The sequence below is a fragment of the Macrobrachium nipponense genome, chromosome 18, assembly GCF_015104395.2.
Source record: "Macrobrachium nipponense isolate FS-2020 chromosome 18, ASM1510439v2, whole genome shotgun sequence".
Lineage (NCBI taxonomy): Eukaryota > Metazoa > Arthropoda > Malacostraca > Decapoda > Palaemonidae > Macrobrachium > Macrobrachium nipponense.
Genome location: NC_087211.1, coordinates 22,743,810 through 22,761,161, shown reverse-complemented (window position 1 = coordinate 22,761,161; position 17,352 = coordinate 22,743,810). Strand labels below are relative to the sequence as shown.

General features: G+C 38.6%; 2 protein-coding genes across 7 annotated transcripts in view; one reads left to right on the top strand and one right to left on the bottom strand.

Moving 5' to 3' along the window:
- The window catches only part of LOC135196921 (receptor-type tyrosine-protein phosphatase eta-like), a 416,919-nt gene that overhangs the window by 376,943 nt on the left and 22,624 nt on the right, over window positions 1–17,352 (top strand). For all 5 annotated transcript variants that reach the window (XM_064223752.1, XM_064223756.1, XM_064223753.1 and 2 more), the window contains exons 19-22: window positions 613–750; window positions 1,037–1,197; window positions 8,395–8,530; window positions 8,694–8,763. In XM_064223752.1, coding sequence (XP_064079822.1) covers window positions 613–750; window positions 1,037–1,197; window positions 8,395–8,530; window positions 8,694–8,763 — 505 coding nt within the window. The remainder of the gene's footprint in view (window positions 1–612; window positions 751–1,036; window positions 1,198–8,394; window positions 8,531–8,693; window positions 8,764–17,352) is intronic.
- Window positions 8,714–17,352, bottom strand: part of LOC135196922 (meiosis-specific nuclear structural protein 1-like) — a 508,419-nt gene continuing 499,780 nt past the window's right edge. Inside the window, exon 11 of one of the 2 annotated variants that reach the window (XM_064223758.1) lies at window positions 8,714–9,075. The gene's annotated coding sequence lies outside the window, so the exon portion shown is untranslated. The remainder of the gene's footprint in view (window positions 9,076–17,352) is intronic. The other variant, XM_064223759.1, reaches the window with a different exon arrangement.

Here is a 17,352-nt window from a genome sequence, read left to right as displayed (position 1 = left end):
TGACTAACTGGTGATGAGAATTTGATATAGCATTAGTAGACACGGTTCTTATAGGTAGTGATAAATGTGATTTAAGCTTAATTTTTCTTATCCAAAAACAGAATTGAATTTTTAAATAACTTTTTTATTGATTAAAATTAAATTTTATTAAAGCATTCTTCAAACCAGCCCTATGAGAGGTATTTTAACTTAGAAGTCTGGTCAGAGTACCTAATACAGATAATGACAATAATGATAAGGAAGGTTTAAGACTAAAAATTTGTGTTTTGTATGTCAGGTTGTACAAGATTGGTTAGGTTGTGGTTTTTTTGAGTTACCATGAAAAGGATGAAAATGGAAGTGACCTACTAAAAGAAAAATAAAATGTGTTTGTAAGGAGCTGGAAATCAGTACACTAAGCAAGAGTAAAGTCAACAGCAGGTGGATGAAATGGCCTTTAGAAGCACTTGTGCTAGCTTTCGTATGTCATTTTAACAGTGCAATACATACTGTTCTTCGTTGATAATGAATTATTTCTTTCAAAATTTATACCGTGTTTAAAATTATATTTGTATATTGTACTATGTAATAATTGTTTGACAATCTACTATTCTAAGAATTAACACACATCAGGAAAAGTGCTCTAAGTATTGGCCAGATGCTTCAGGGAGTGACCTCAATCTTTCCATGTCTGAACTGAGAGTGAGGACCTTGAAAGAAACTCCACACACTGAAGAAGGATATATATGCCGCACCATTAAGCTTTCAAAGGTAAGTTGTACATGTGCCCCACCAAAGCTTTCAACGGTTGTTCATTAAAAGTAGCAATACTGGAAAGGAAAACCAAAGAACAAGTAGAAAATACTCAGTTTTAATTTCTCGTGATAAGAAAGGATGAACTATTTATAAGGAACAAAAAACAAGCAGTATCTGGTGCAAGGGGTCTGAGGAGGGTTTTGTAGTGCTTGAGATAATAAACTGAAAGAGCAAACTGTGTTGACTATACTATATTTAAAACCATCTTTTTTTCTCTCTCTTTTTCTTTGCATCACTGAAGCAATCCTTGATTCCTATTCCGAAGCCACGAATCATTCAACAATTCCACTACATGCTGTGGCCTGACATGGGATGTCCTAAGAACCCTGACCACTTAATTCATTTTACTAATGTAGTCAAGAAAGCCATTCCTCCAAAGACTCGTACAGTAGTGCATTGCAGGTAAGTGGATATTTCTTTTGGATAGTGTATCTGCTGTTAGTCCTCAAAGGAGTTATCCTTATGGTCCTGCCAAGGGTTTCATAAGACAGACCACCTGATATCAAAGAATTCTCTCCTAGTTGATATTGGCCAGAACAGTGCCAGTTGACACAGTGATAGATTATAAAAGGACTCGAAACAGGAGGACTTTTTCTACTGTTTACAGCAACTACCTCAGCCTTTCCTATCACCCACCTCAGACAGAAGTAGCATTATGGCATGAATCAACAGTGGCCACCTTTACTTTTTGGTGTGTGATGATGCCGATATCTGCTGAAGAAAGTTAAGTGCATACTCTTAAGCCTCCATAAAAAATAAAATTTTATTACTTAAGTTTTCAACAGTTAGGCATAATTGTTATATTTGCTAGCCAGTGCATCATGCCATGTCATTTGTTTCACATTTCCCATTAGCCTTGACTGTTTTTTAAGTCACTGATTAGAAATTTTTATATTTAAAATCATCTGTCAATTGTTTTTCATTATATGTAGATCATTTTAGAGTATGGAGTAAATGAACAATGTTATAGCACCGAGAGATAGCCTTAACTTACAGTCCTCATATATTCTAAGCTCCACAGCTTAGAACATAAAAATATTTTGGAAATGTCATAAAGACTTTCGTATAAAATCAGTCCCATCAATTATCTTTAATATCAAGTTTTTTTTTGTGATATAAATAAATGGAAAAGGTGTTCTGGCAGACCTACTTTTAGTATGTCTTACTCTACCAGATATTGATGTTATTGTTATTAAAATGATAGTTTCAGTGATATATTAGTTACCAGTGTAAAAACAGACATTTCATTATCTAATCCTCACTGTAAGTGATAAATTGAATTATAATATCTTTCAATGTAACTAACTTATAAGAGTGGTAAAGTACTTTTAATGTCAATTTCTTAGGCAAGTTTCAGTATGCCTATAGACATTCCCACTTACTGAATACAGTATAAGTCCAACAGTCTGAGTTCAAAGGGACTGACTAGATGCTGGACTTGCAAAATTGCAAGACCAACAAGTGGCCCTTAAAATTGATGGTTAAAACTAGTCTTCCTTAATTACCACTGAATAGAGTCACAGAACAATATTTAAGCCTTATGATATATGAAATAGTTTAATAAAAATTTGTGGAAAAATTATTCCCCATCACACCTAGTCTAGGCTAGGTAATTTCCTATTCTTCATCGATTACCTGTCATTGTTCTTTCTATCACTATTCAGTATGAAAATTTAATTTTACTATTGTTTAACAAAAACCAACTGCAAGTCGTCATAATCCCTCCTTTGTAACATCTTTGTTACTATGCACTCACAAGGGATTTTGACAAAGGAAAAATCTATTTCTGGGGGAAGACCTGTGTTGCCCGGTGAAATGCTCCTGTAGCATGCATTTCTAGGTATAAATAGATGCTAAATATACCAGAGAAAAAGCTAAATGGAATGCTGAAGTTACTACCTTCAACTCGCTCACCCATAGGTTGTCGGTATAAACACAGGGGCGAGTGGAAGCCACTACCACAGGTTTTCTGCCAATTAGAAGATTCCTCTCAAAACCCCTCTCTAGGTAGGTGCCATTTCAATGACTACAATACGTCTACCTTCCGCTCGCTACTACTACAACTCCCGCCCAAAGTCTTCATTCCTGAATTACGCACCCAAGCTTGGGCCGGCTAAAGGGTGGGGATCAGGAAAAGAGAGGGGTGGGTTCACCGGGCGACACAGGTCTTCCCCCAAAAATGGATTTTTCCTTTGTCAAAATCCCTTTTCTGGGCTCGACCTGTGTCAGCCGGTGAAATAGTATCAGAGAATTGGCCACACAAGCTTGGAAAATATAAAATTTTAAAAATACAAGGAAAAATAAAAATAAAATCTCTTAGAATTAAGTTTTAATAACAAGTTACAATGGTAAAAAAGTAGGAACAAATATGACCAGGTCCATACTATCCTGGGAAAACAACAGGTAAGGAATGCAAAAATAACAAATATAAACTATGTACATGTCTGGAAGTGGATTGATAAGCAAACCAGCCCGGAACCTAAGGGAGACAGGTAGGGATTACGAGCGAGGCAGGGAGGAAAGAGTGAGTATCAAGGGAAAAATTTATAGCAGAATAAAGGAATAGGAAATAGAATTATAAGACTAGGCCGTATCAGGGGAGACGATGCTCCCTGCAGCCACAGCTGAAAATTTAAGGGCCTCTAAATTCTTTAGATAGTGGCGTTTAAATACTGCCGGGGATTTCCAACCCGTATATTTTTTAAGATCCTCGAAGTTCATATTGTGAAAATAGTTAATTGAGGTAGCCACTGTCCGGATATCATGGACCTGAGGGACTGAATCCGGATTGGTTTGTTTAATAAAATACAGGATTTGTTGTCTGATTCCTTTTAAGGAAATGGTTCCGCCTTTCTCTCTAATAAAAAGATGACCTGAAGACTTTTCACAAGTTCTGCCCAGATAAGATTTTAATGTGACAATAGGACACAATGATGAGTCCTGGGTGAGAGGTATAATTTTCCATGGAGCCCACCTGTTTTGTGGGTCTTCATTCTTGGCTAAGAATTTCCGACCTGGGGAGAGTAAAACTTCACCCGACGGGAGGAAATCAATGTGATTTGGGTCTCTAGAAAGAGCCGACAGTTCAGATATTCTGGCGCCTGAAGCCAGACTCGTTAAGAATAATGTCTTCCTGAGAAGGGTTATATATGAGCATGATTCATTATCAGTGTCTGAAGCCAACAGGAGTACATCGTTTAAAAACCAGGAGACCGTGTGGGGCGGTCCACTGGTCTCAGACGGGCACATGCTCGAGGGATAGATGAGAAGTACGAATTTGTCAAATCAATGTTAAAGCCAAGCTGAAAAATCTTCCTTAAGGCATATTTAGTTGTAGTAATGGTACTAGCAGCTAGACCTTTTTCAAACAGGGTTCTAAAGAACGAAATTGCCAGATTCGTAGTCATCTTTTGGGCATCTGATTCTTTTAGAAAGATGGCCAATTTCTTTACTGCAGAATCATATTGTTGAGTGTTGATTCTCTTTTATCTGATTCTACGAACAGGATGTTTAGTGGATCGACACTAGCATCCTTCTGAACCGCAAACTTCATGAAGTCCATAAAGTTAGGACATTTAGAATTCTTGAGGAAGCTGACACAGTCCGAGTTTGTACTATTTGAGTCAGTTCTGGACAGGGAATCCATCTGGGATGGAGATTCATTTCTAGTAGAAGAGGAAACCAATTGCTCTTCGGCCAGTTGGGTGCAACCAAAGCTACCTGTCCTGTGAAAGTTCTGAGCTTCTGCAGTTCTTTCATCAGGAGGTTTACTGGCGGAAATAGGTAAATCTTCTGCCAATTGTTCCAGTCTATGGACATCGCATCTGTGGCGTGAGCTAAAGGGTCCAGATTGGGAGCCACATAACACAGGAGTTTGTGATTGAACTCTGTGGCGAACAGGTCTACCTGAAGGCCTGGGATTTGATTGCAAATCCAACGGAATGACTTCGTGTCCAAGGACCACTCCGACTCCAGCGTAGTTGTTCTGGATAGTGAGTCTGCAATGACATTCTGTACTCCTGCCAGGTGAGTAGCTGACAGGTGCCAATGATTTTTCATTGGTAACGAAAAAATTGCAATCATTACATGATTTACTTTGCTCGACTTGGAGCCTCGGTTTATGCAATGAACTATCACTGCACTGTCCGAGACTAGTCTTACATGACTGTTCTTGACTGGAGCTAGATGTTTTAAGGTCAGAAAAATGGCCATTGCTTCTAGGGCGTTGATGTGGAACTGGCGGAATGTATTCGACCACGTTCCTTGAACCTTCTTGAACAGGGAGTAGCCACCCAACCGCTCAGAGAGTCCGTGTGGACTATCAGAGACGGTGGGGGAAATTGCAGTGGCACTGACTTGGAGAGACTCCGGACTTTTGTCCACGGAAGGAGTCTTTTCTTTAATATCGGCGGAAAATGAGAGATCTTGTCTCTGAATTTGTTGTTGGCTCTTTTCTGCCAGACTAGATTGATATCCTTCAGCCTGGCTTTCAATAGGACGTCTATTATTGAGGCAAACTGAAGAGAACCAAGAATTCTCTCTTGGGTACGACGAGAAGCCTTTTTGTTCTTGAGGAATTGCCTCGTAGCCTTCGCTATCTCTCTGCACTTCTTTGATGGGAGAGATAGTTTGTGTGAGGTTAGGTCCCATTGGACTCCTAACCATTGAAAGCGGGACGCCGGAATGAGACGGGACTTTTCCTTGTTTATCTGGAAGCCCAGATACTCTAGGAATTCTATTATTTTGGCTGTTGCTTTGCAACACTCCTCGTTGTTGGTTGCCCAAATGAGCCAGTCGTCTAGGTAAGCTACTAACATTATCCCCTGAGCTCTTAGTTCTTGGACTACTGTCTCTTCTAGCTTGGTGAATACTCTGGGAGCTATGTTGAGCCCGAATAGCATGACTCTGAATGAGTAAGCTTGTTTTCCTAGTTTGAAGCCTAGGTATGGAGAAAAGTTTCTTGCTATCGGTACATGATAGTAAGCCTCTGTAAGATCTATAGAGGTGGTGACTACCCCAGGGGGAAGTAAGGTCCGCACCTGCGAGACAGTCAGCATGCGGAACTTGTCGCATTGAATGCATGAGTTGAGACAGGACAAGTCCAGAATCACTCTTCGTTTGTCCGAGTCCTTCTTTGGTACACTGAACAGACGTCCTTGAAAATTTAGGCGTTTGACTTTCTTTATTGCCTCTTTTGAAGGAGATCTTTGGCATAGTCTAGTAGGTCTGTCGTTGGAGTCTGGTGAAAACTGACCGGTGGAGGAGGCCCTTTCTCCCATTTCCACCCCAGACCTTTCGATATAATGCTGTGGGTCCATGAACTGAAGGTCCAATGGTCCCAAAAGAGATACAGTCTCCCGCCCACCTGTGGAGTCTCACTGGTTGGTTGAGGTCTTGCCTCCTCTGCCTCCTCTGAAGCCTCTGCCTCTAGGGTCAGCTCTCTGTCGGAAGGCACCTCTGGCTCTGCTACTCCTTGCATGCTTGTTGTAGCCACGAAATGCTCCTTGTGACTCAAAGGAGGCGTTGAAGGCTGGGGAGGTTACTAAAGCTGGCCTCACACTAGGCATTTTTTTCTCGAGCAGCGAGCCGTTGCTGCCGAGAATGAAAAACCGGGAGCTTTTAGCTCGAGATTCTTGCTTCCGAACAGGACGGGAAGCAGCCAGCACGAGCCGCAAGCCACAGCATAGTGTAAACAAACAAGATGGCTGCTGCTGATAGGACGTACTCTCCTGAGCCACTCTTGAACCCACAAACGTTTTTTGTTACTCTTGCATTCACGTAAGTTTCCGAGAAATAAACCACTGCAGCGCATCTTGCAACAGTCCGACAATTTCTGGGCGCCATGATGATATCAGATGATCAGTTTTGTTTACTTTTTCCTACGGCTCCTTGAAACCACGAGTTCCTAGTGTGACGATACAACACTTTTGCTCGCGAGCATCGGCTGGATGCTGGCCAAAACCACGAGCAAGAAATGACTAGTGTGATACCAGCTTAAGGCGGTTGAAGTCGAAGGTTGCTGAGTCAGTTGACTCTGCACCAGGAATAACTGTTGTTGTGGCTGTGCCTTGGATGTCGAAGGCTTGCTGATCTGGGAGACAGGAACCGCTTGAACCAGTGTCTGACAGCTTTGGCTTCCAGCAGGTTAACAAAAGATGAAGGAAAGGGTTTGTTTCTTTATTTGGTTTCATTAAAATGCGTATCACATATGAATTTTGTAATTACAGCTTACAAGATTAGAGAGAGAGAGAGAGAGAGAGAGAGAGAGAGAGAGAGAGAGTTTATTTGTATTATTTAATGTTATTTAAAGCTTGAAAACTTATAAATTACATAAAAAAATTAAACCAACAAGTTAAGTTCCAGTGAAAAGTTTGTTATTGTGAATTCGCTCAAGTTCGGGGAATGACTGTCTTCGGATTTCGACAATATCTGACAGGATTACTTATATCATATATCTTTGGGACCTTGATCCCTGGTCTGGGTATGTCAAATAATGTCAAGTTTCAGATAATGGAGGTCCTGCAAAATGACCAACCAGTTTACCACTGTACACAAACACCTCTCTCTCTCTTTAATGAAAAAACAGCAAAATATTAATAAAATATTTTACTAACTGAATAAACTATAATAACGATCTATTATCATCATATGTATAAAAAAAAACCATCATCTGACATCGGCAAATGTTTTTACTGTAGGTAGTGTTGCCATATTTTTTTCTTACTCTGACTTACTGAACCTTAATTCATTACAAGTTTAGTTGACTCTGTGATTATCACACATATAACCGTAAATGACAATATCGTATCACTATTGATATTTCATCTCTATTCACCATAAAAATATTTAAAATCTGAATTTCACATGTAAGAAACGCAAGGTTACTGTACACTCCTCCCAAGCTTGTCAAGTCAAGCCTCATCCCCAGTTGTTGTACTGAGATTTTGTTTATGTACAAAATTATAAATAATAATTCCATTAATACTTCAGTTTCTTTTAGCAACAAAAAAATGATTTTCCTAATTCTTTCAGTAGTTGAGAGCGTCAATCAACAGATTCTCAGAACGTAAACATTACAGATGTCGGGAGGATTGTTCTTTTATATATAATACGATGAAAACAGATCAAAATAATAATAATAATACAGTATAAATGGAATCTGTGAGTGAAACATTTTATCAATACTGTATGAGAGAAAATAGGGTGCTTGAATATAGGGGAGTTGAGTTTAGTTTTCACACGTACATAGTTGTAAGCCATATTTTTTGAAGGGTAATGTTGTGAGATGACTTTGAAATTATATTACGCATAGGGTTTCAGGGTGATCATTTTAGAGGTATATTTGGTGTTTGAACTATTAAAAGGGGCAGTTATAAGCAATTGGGGGGGGGGGGTTCTTTGGTGTTTAAATAGCCAGTTATAAGCATTTTTAGAAGGGATACCAACCTAATACAAATTTTTGCTTCACACAGATGGTTGAGGTCCCTAACCCTGCAATTACAGGGGACATACTGTGTACAAAATGATCAATTTATCAAATATTACCTAAACAAATATAATGTTATATAATGTAAAATTTATTTATGGTCTACATTACAGTGCTGGGGTTGGTCGCACAGGCACATTTATTGCTCTTTGCAACCTCCAGGAAGAAATGAAGGCTAAAAACACTGTAGATGTTTTTCAAGCAGTTTACAGGATGCGTCAGAACCGTGTAAACATGGTTCAAACTCTGGTCAGTAGTATTAAATGTTATGAAAGGAATTTTACCTTCAAAATTCAAAACTTGAAGATATGGAAGTACAGTATTTTCACAGTAATTTAACTTTCTCAAATATTAATAATATTAAATTCATGGTAATTAAGTAATTGTTCTTCATACAATATAATATTTGCAGGTTCAGTATGGTTTCCTTTACAAATGTGTTCAGAGGTGGGAGGAGATGCAGTCAAGTAACCATAAGCTAGGTGAGTAATTGTAATATCGGTAGTAGTGATATATCAATAAATTTACAACTAGGTCATATTATAAAAAAGAATTATGACATTTACAACTTGGTGGTGAGCTTGATTTCGTTAAGACCTTGAATGTTAGAAAGAATGTAGAATATCACCAATTCAGAATTTCCCCCTCAGACCTTTAATTTTGTTCTTAAATGTAATTAGCTTTTGTAAAACTTTTTGGGCTAGTTGTATTTTCAAAAGGGAATTCTTGTCATACCATAAGAGGCTCTGCTTCTAGCTGCTGTGCTTGTAACCAACTCATTCCTGTGCCACCTGCTGGAAAGGAAGCCACCAGTTTAGTACATGATATTTGTTCAAGCTAGTGTTTAGGATATATTCAGGAAAGAACATGAATATCTAAGTGTGTAATCATAGGACCAAACAGCAGTTTTACAAATGCATTTCATTGCTGCTGTCAGCAGACCAAAACTATTGAACTACAACAACCTTACTGGTTGTACAGGCAGCCCCTGGTTACCAAAAGGGGTTCCATTCCTTGGGGCTTGACAGCAATTGGAAATAGTCGCTAACCGAAATTCAAAAAGTCTATGGGCCCCATAATCCACCTTACGGTGCCCTAGACTGGTTAACGATGCCGTAAACAGTGTCGCAGCCAAATATTTTGCTGTAATATGTAATAACTCTTTAATGAAAATGTGGAATTTCATTGGCCTAATCCTTTACGATGGTCTGCATGGTAGTTCTTCAAATTTTTAATGTTAATTGATGAACTTACAGGTGAAAAAAAGGCACCCTTTTCAGAATACTAATATTTCCACCATCTCTTTATTTATCATATTTTCTAGTTAAATAGGTTAAGAAAGCAAAAGAGAATGATAAAAGCATCGCTAGTAACATTATTAATTGTTGTTTAAACATTACAGCCATGAACAACTGAATGAAAACTTGGTTTGATACAACAACTGAACTGAATCTGATAATGTTTTGCTTGCATTTCAGCCATTGTATGATAGTTATTACTACTGTAGCTTTTTTAAATAACATTAAGTAGAATTGGACTTATATATTTTTACATTGTACATTTATTCGCCATGGAGAAAATATTGGCATGGAAATATAGTACATACTGCTAAATCTAAGCTGCATTTGTAGCTGAAGCTGAGAAAATGTTCACACTACTAATGATTATAAGTTATTGTGCCTCAGTAACCTAGATGAAACTCAGACTGCAAATTATAGTGGAGAAAAAAGTATTTTAATAAAGAATTCTTGGCATGGAAGAACAGACTTTACTGATGTTTTCATACCGATAAGAGGTAAATATGTAAAGCTCGTATTATGATGAAATAGGGTAAAAATGGCAAATCTGTTAATTTATTTACACAGCTCCCAGAGCCATCTGTTAAAAAAATAACTAATTCTAGTTTGCAACAAGCTGTATTCAAATCATATTTCAACCTTAAAACACTTCATGTAACGAAACATACCCTTCTCCTTCTCCCATATAGAGTTTCTAGAGATTACTTTACACTAAATAGAAGCAAGAAAATCGCTCTGAGTTGAGTTAAATGCAGCGAAATAAACATAACTAGATCAGCTGATTTTTCCAAACCAAAACATATTCAGTTTGTTTGTATTTACAATGCAATAGTAATATATGACTACATACAGTATTATTGGATACAACGAAGTAAAGGACAACTTTTTAAGAGCCAAGGAAAAGATGCATATCCGTTACATTTGTATTTTATGAGCCGGTCTCGGCATTTTGGCTAAGCCACCGATAACCATACAACAGTGATAAACCCTATAGAGTTAAAACCCAGTTATGAATATATTTAACAAGTTACATAAAACTGAAATGCTGGTAACCGATTGTAACCAGGGGCTGTGTGTTAAATAATGGTGTGACCTAGTAGATGGAAACTACTGGAGAAGGGAAAACTAATATAAAAAAACTTCTAAAAGAGAAGGCACTGAACCTCTCATTACCCGAGCTAGATAGTGGATGTATAAATCAATTTGATTGAAGCCTATTATGACATCTGTATTGCATCATGAAAAATGTTATTTGTAAGAGGTATAACAGTAATGTACTCAGGATAAAAAAAAATCATTCCTACCTGTATACCTTAGTCTTTATCGCAACCACATTTTATTATTTAGCAAATTTCAAGAAAACCATGGCATTTGGTTAAGTAGGTGTTTAAAAATTTTGTTCACTGACTAATTATCTCTATCTTGCCCTTCATTTTATAACAAACTTAAAAAAACCAGAATGGGACAAAAATGATTAACCTCCAGATATCATCTAACTGCATCATTGCACCCACCTACCGTGTTAATTCAAAGATTCATTTTCAGGTATCATGTAACTGCATAATTGCATCCACCTACTGTGTTATCGCAAAGATTCATTTTCAATCTTGACAGTTTTAGTGAATGTTTTTAAGTAATCTACTACATACTAATTTGGTTAGGCTTCATGTTGAGGATGATAGGCTGCGTATGGAAATAGGTATTAGCACAATTTCTCTTGTGAAAATGGGGGTCTTTTCATTTTCCCATTTTTTTTCAGGTTATACAGTAGATCAGAGTAGAAAATTAAAACCATTGTATAGGTCAAGTAGATCTAAAAAGTGTAGGGCTGAGGTTGTCATCATTGGTCAGCCCAAGGAACTGCCCTCCTCAGGTGCACAGGTAGTTCCTGGAGCCCAGAAGCAGATTAGAATAGCAATCTTTTGTGCCAGGTAGCAAAACAAGTCAAGAGATTTTACCAAGGCATCTATGTATATCAATAGACATTCTGAAGAAATCATTCATTACTAGTAACCACAACAATATACTGTACTTATAGAATTTATCAGAGGAAAAAACTGATTTCATAAGTATCACATTTTAAGGAATGAAATTAGTTTTCATACAAAGACACCATAGAAGATCTCAGTAAAACTATCATATGCTTAGTGAAAGCTACATATTCCAAAATGATTTAGCACTCGCTAACCTCAGTGGTTCACAAAAACACCTGATTACCAAATTAGTTTTTTTCTAAAATACTTGAAAAACAACAGAATTAATTCTTTAATTTCATAAGAATGGAAAGATACACATATCCAAAAATACATATGCAGTTACTCGTATTAAATATATCCAAAGAGTCCATAACTGCAGAAGAAGGAATAGTGACTGGTATTGCCTACTCTCTGCTATCTCTAGGCTACCCGAAAATCTATAGCCCTGGAAAGCCTATGAAAATATACATACTTAAAAATTTGCAGATTCCAAGGGAATAATAATTATTCATGCTGTATGTGTATATATTAAACCGTAAACAGCCAAAAAATATACTAGTACTTATGGAAATGAAATATGTCATTCAAGAACTTTGTCAGAGTAGCTTAGCCTACCAAAAAACAAGATATCCAAAGCCACCACTGTATGACAGTTTGGATAACAAGAAGGATTCATACAGTTTTGGAAATGTATATTGACATGCAAACCAAGATGTATGGACCAAAACTTTAAAAATAGTTAACTCCAGATTAGAAATTGGATTTCTCAAAAACAAGAAATTCATTGATCTCGTTTGCTTAAGTTTGAGTATACAGTAATCCACAAATACAACAGAAATAAACCATGACTGCGTATCTCCCTTTATACTTAAAAAAAAATTCCAGTCAGTCATCCGGTAATATCTTGCTACTGCAAAAGTAACAGAAAGATCAGCTACAAACAGTGCACTATACAGAATGTTTGATGGTGTAGTCGCTGTCTCGTCCTCAAAGGATTGCCCTTTCCATGGTCTAATCACAGCTCCATGGTGACGAGACTAATGTCAAAGAATTCTCTTAACTGGTCTTGTGGCCGGGTATTGTGCCGTAATGATAAACATTATAACATGTGATAAGAGTATAAATGAACTCAGGATAAAAGAGCACTTTCTATTAACCACAGCAAACTCTAATACTACCAAGTTTACCTATATCAAAATTGCAAAAAGTGGCTATGTGCATAAACTGTCATATTGTTCACATACGATCAAAATTCAACCAAGACGCCATTCCTTTCTCTGACCAGCAAGAAACCAGAGCTCAGAGAAGTCCGTTCTTCTCTTATTGAATCAGCTAAGTGCTTAGTTTTAAGTTCGGTTAAAAAAGTTCTAGTTTAGATTGTAAAGAAATTATTTAATGTGAGTGAAAAACTAATTGGCTTATTTCCTTGGCGCTTCTTACGATTTATGATAGTTTGGCTAGGTCCGAGAATTTCGCTCTTTGCTTATTAATTTCATTACCGAGGTTCATGGTATGGAGGAGTTATGGAGTTCCATTTGACAACGTCTTAGAGAGAGAGAGAGAGAGAGAGAGAGAGAGAGAGAGAGAGAGAGAGAGAGAGAGAGAGGGTGTAATTGCTGTATGGATAGTTAACAATTGAATTGGCTGTTGGTGAGTTCTGGGTTGTCTGCTGGTGCAGCTGGAGTTAGTTGTTAGAGTTCTGTGTTTCAGTGAGTCTTTAGTCAGAGCCTGTAAAGAGTAGTAGTGTTGGCATCAGTCTATTGAAGGCATTGAAAGTCAGCTAAGTTTTGTGTTTTGTTAGTTATTGTTAAGTTTGATATTGTTTGCTTTGGAGTTGTTGGGGGGTTGTTGTTGGAGAGCTGTTGTGATTTCTTGGTGTTGTTAGTGGGTGTTTGTGTTGGCTTGTTGTGTTGTTGAGTTGTGGGTTGTGGTCCTTTGGTGTTTTATTGTGGGATTGTGGTCCTTGGGTGTTGTGTTGTTGGGTTGTGGTGTTGTGGTTCTTGGTTGTTGTCTTTGTTGTTGTTAGTGTCTCAGTGACCTCGACCAGCGGACAGCACAGCATAGTTCGGAGTATCTGGAGTTGGGTGAATACCTGTGTTTGTGTGTGTGTGTGTTTTTTTTTTCTTTTTTTTTTTTTTTTAGTTCTATGGGTAGGTATAGGTCAATTGTCCTGCGTGTATTCAGTAGTGTAAAGAGGAAAGTGTGACTGAGGGTGAGTTTGGTAGCTGGATTGGTTAAGTTTAAGGGGGGGGGGGGATTTTACCGCTTGTTTTTTAAGCTTGTGATCCTGCCACATTATTTTTTAGCGCCCAACGTGGGGCTGTTGGTGAGGCAGCTGCAGGCCAATTGGGGTAGTGAGTTGTGGGATTGGTGGAGAAAGTGAGGATGGAAGGGTTGAAGGAGATGGAGAGGCTGAAGGAGGAGTTGTGGTTGACGAGGGAAGCTAAGGAAAGGTTGGAAGTGGAGAATAAGAGGTTGAGGGTGGAGTGTGAGGAGCTGAAGAGCGAATTAGAGGAAATGAGGGGAATGCTAAGGAGTGCAAAAGTGGAAATGAAAGAAGAGATGAAAGGAGTGGAAGAGAGAATGGTTGAGAAAATGGATGAAAAATTCGGAGTAATGATGAATGCAGTGCAGGAAATGATGAAGGGGTTCATGGGAGAGGGAACGGTAGGAGGTAGGCTTACTGGGTCTTGTGATGGGCCAGGAGTAATGAAGAAAGTGAGAGAACAGGTGGATGAGAGTAAAAGTGATTTGGTTGTGACAGGTAAGGGGAAGACACAGGATAAGGATAAACCTGAGGACAAGAATAAGAAGGGGCTGAGGAAAAGAAGAAGACTAAGGGAAAGAAGGTTAGTAATGGTGACCGACAGGATGAGACTAGGACTGAATACATTGGGGAAAGGGCTGAGAGTGATTTAGATAGCGGTGAGTGGAAACAGGTGGGTAGAAAGAAGGGTAAGAAGAGCATAATCAAGAGTACCCGATGTGCACAATACAAGGAATATGGTAGTAGGGACATAGGGGACTTTTTAAGGAATATGAGAAGTTTGTGAGGCTAAATATGGGGATAACAAGAGAATTTGGGCAAGAGAGTTAGGTAGCTTTTTGACGGGATTTTTGTTGAGTATGTTTGGGGTAATGAGTGTAGGGAATGTGCCGTATGAGAGTGTGAAAGCCAGGATTGTAGAACAGGCAAAGAGGATAGAGAGTAGCGTTAGATATAGGAGAAACCAAGATTTTGAAGAGGCAAGAATGAATGTTGGGGAGTCGTTGTCAATGTATGTCTGTAGGTTAGAAACATTTGCTTGGAAAAAGTTTGGGGAAGAGGGGATAAATGAGTGTAAGGAGTTAGTGCAAAAGTTGTTGGTGACTGTACCGGAGAGCGAATACGAGTTTATAAATCTGAAACGTAAGGAGTGCGAGTGTTGGAAGAGTAGGGTCAGTTAGTTGTGAGCGAAAACAGCAGTGTTACAGATGTGGTAAGCCAGGACACAGGAAGAATGAATGTCGGTGGGCGTTAGGAGTGTGCTTCGGGTGTGGGCAAAGGGGGCATTTAGTCAGCAAGTGTAAGAAAGATAGGGATATTAAATGTTACAGGTGTGAACAGGTAGGACGCATAGCTAGCTAGTGGATGTCGGGATACCCGTATGAATGTGGTTTGTGGCAACTGAGGGAAGAATGGGCATTATGCTAAGATGTGTGAAGAACAGCGTGCGAAGTGTGTTGTATGTGGAATGAAAGGTCAAGTGGCAAGTGTGTGTAGGCGAAAGAGTATGAGTCAGGTTGGGAATTCGGTAAACTAAGTGAAAAGGGGATTCAGTTGGTAGGTCCTCTGGAATGCGGGCAGTAAGAGTGATGCATGTGCATGAAGGATTGTTACATGAAAAAGGGTATGAGGATAGAACTCATGAATGTATGAGTGTAAAAGTGAGATGCAAAGGACTGTGTTTGGTTCCTTTAATTGATATCAGGTCCAGTGTTAATGTTCTTTTTAAGAATGGATGTGACAAGTTGCGGAGTGAGTGTGAAATTAGGGAGTGTAAAGGGGAGGTATGAGGAATATGATAGTGAGTACTGTGGTTTGGTTGATACGGGGGCACAAGCTTCCTTGGTGAGTGGGTCAGTAGTGAGTGAACTGGAGAGATGCAATTGGGAAGTGAAAAGGTGGCGTACAAGGATACATGGGTTGGGACAAGGAAGTGTTTTAGTGTGGGAAGAGGTGCAGTTAAAAGTTAGGTTAGGAGATTTTGAAGTAGTACATAACTTTATAATCATGGGAGAAAATGAATTTCCAGCTTGCTTTTTTATAGGGATGGATTTTTTGAGGATGCATGATGTAAGCGTAGATATAGGAAATGGGATTCTTAGTAAGGAGGGTAGCACAATAGCTAGGATTCAGGATGGTAGTGCATTTGTAGCGAACTTTGGGGGGGGGTGATTGATATTGCTAGAAGTGAGAATGATTTGTTGAGTGAGGAGGAGATTGAGGAAATACGGTGGTACCTCGACACACGAAAGTCCCAGCTTACAAAAAATTCAAGTTACGAAAGCAAATACGAAGATTTTTTTGGCTCTACATATGAAAATAGTTCAGGTTATGAAAGGTTGTTGCTGTAAAGTCCCGAGATTTGCCTGGACCACCAATAAAAATTTTAAAACTCGCACGCTGCCAACTGAGTAGACTCGCCACCATCCTCCCACTCTCCCATCGGTTCCTGATGCTAGTCACCACCATAAGATCCTGCTCTTTTATTGCTCAGCATCATGCCTCTATGTAAAGGCGTTCCTTGACCATTTTTTTGTGGCAGCGTTATCGTAAACACTAGAATTCGTTCCTTCACATATACGTATTTCGTTTGTTAACGTAATTTAAATTCCTGTTAGTGATTTCACTTTTGTTGTACTGTAAGTTACTTTATCGTGTTGTGTGTGTGAACTTAATTACTTACGTTATTAGCCTTTGGTCCCAAGAATGTTGCTGAAGTTCACAGAAAGAAGAGGATGCTTTCTATGGAGAGCGAAGATGGAGATAATCAAGTATTAATGTTTTCTGCCATTTGTTAATGTGTTTCGTAAAGTTTAGTGTTAATGTTTTCTGCCATCTTTTAATGTATTTCGTAAAGTTAAGTGTTCATGTTTTCTGCCATTTGTCCTCCTCTGTCGCCACTTTCGGAGATCGCCTCACTCGAAAGGTAAGGTTGGGTTCCACATTTTACTACATATGTACGTACATGTACGTAAAGTATTTCTTGTACCATGTACACTATTACACTTTATTTACAGGTATGTACTACAATAAAGGTTATGTTAGGTATTGAATGGTCCAAATTGTTGTATTTCATTGTTTATTGGTCAATTTAGCTTTATTATAAAATTTACTGGGGTGTTTTTGTAGGGCTTGGAACAAATTAGGCAATTTACATGTAAAATGCGGTTCAAGATACAAAAAGCTCAGGTTACGAAGGCTGCCTCAGAACGGATTAATTTCGTATCCTGAGGTACCACTGTACAAGATAAGTGCTTGGAGATAAGTATGTTGCGGCAGTGTGTTTTGGGGGGAGTGCATGTGGAAGATTGGCTGATTGAGTTGGATGTGTATAAGAGGGTTGCTCAGCAGTTTGTAGTTTGTAAAAACATAGTGTACTTTTGCATCAAGAAGGGGTGCATGACAGGGAAATGTATGTGCCAGTGTTTTCTGTCGAGTCAGCGGTGAGTATGTGTTTGTTGGTGCATGAGAGTATGTGTTTGTTGGTGCATGAGAGTATGTGTTTGTTGGTGCATGATCCGTTTGGGCATA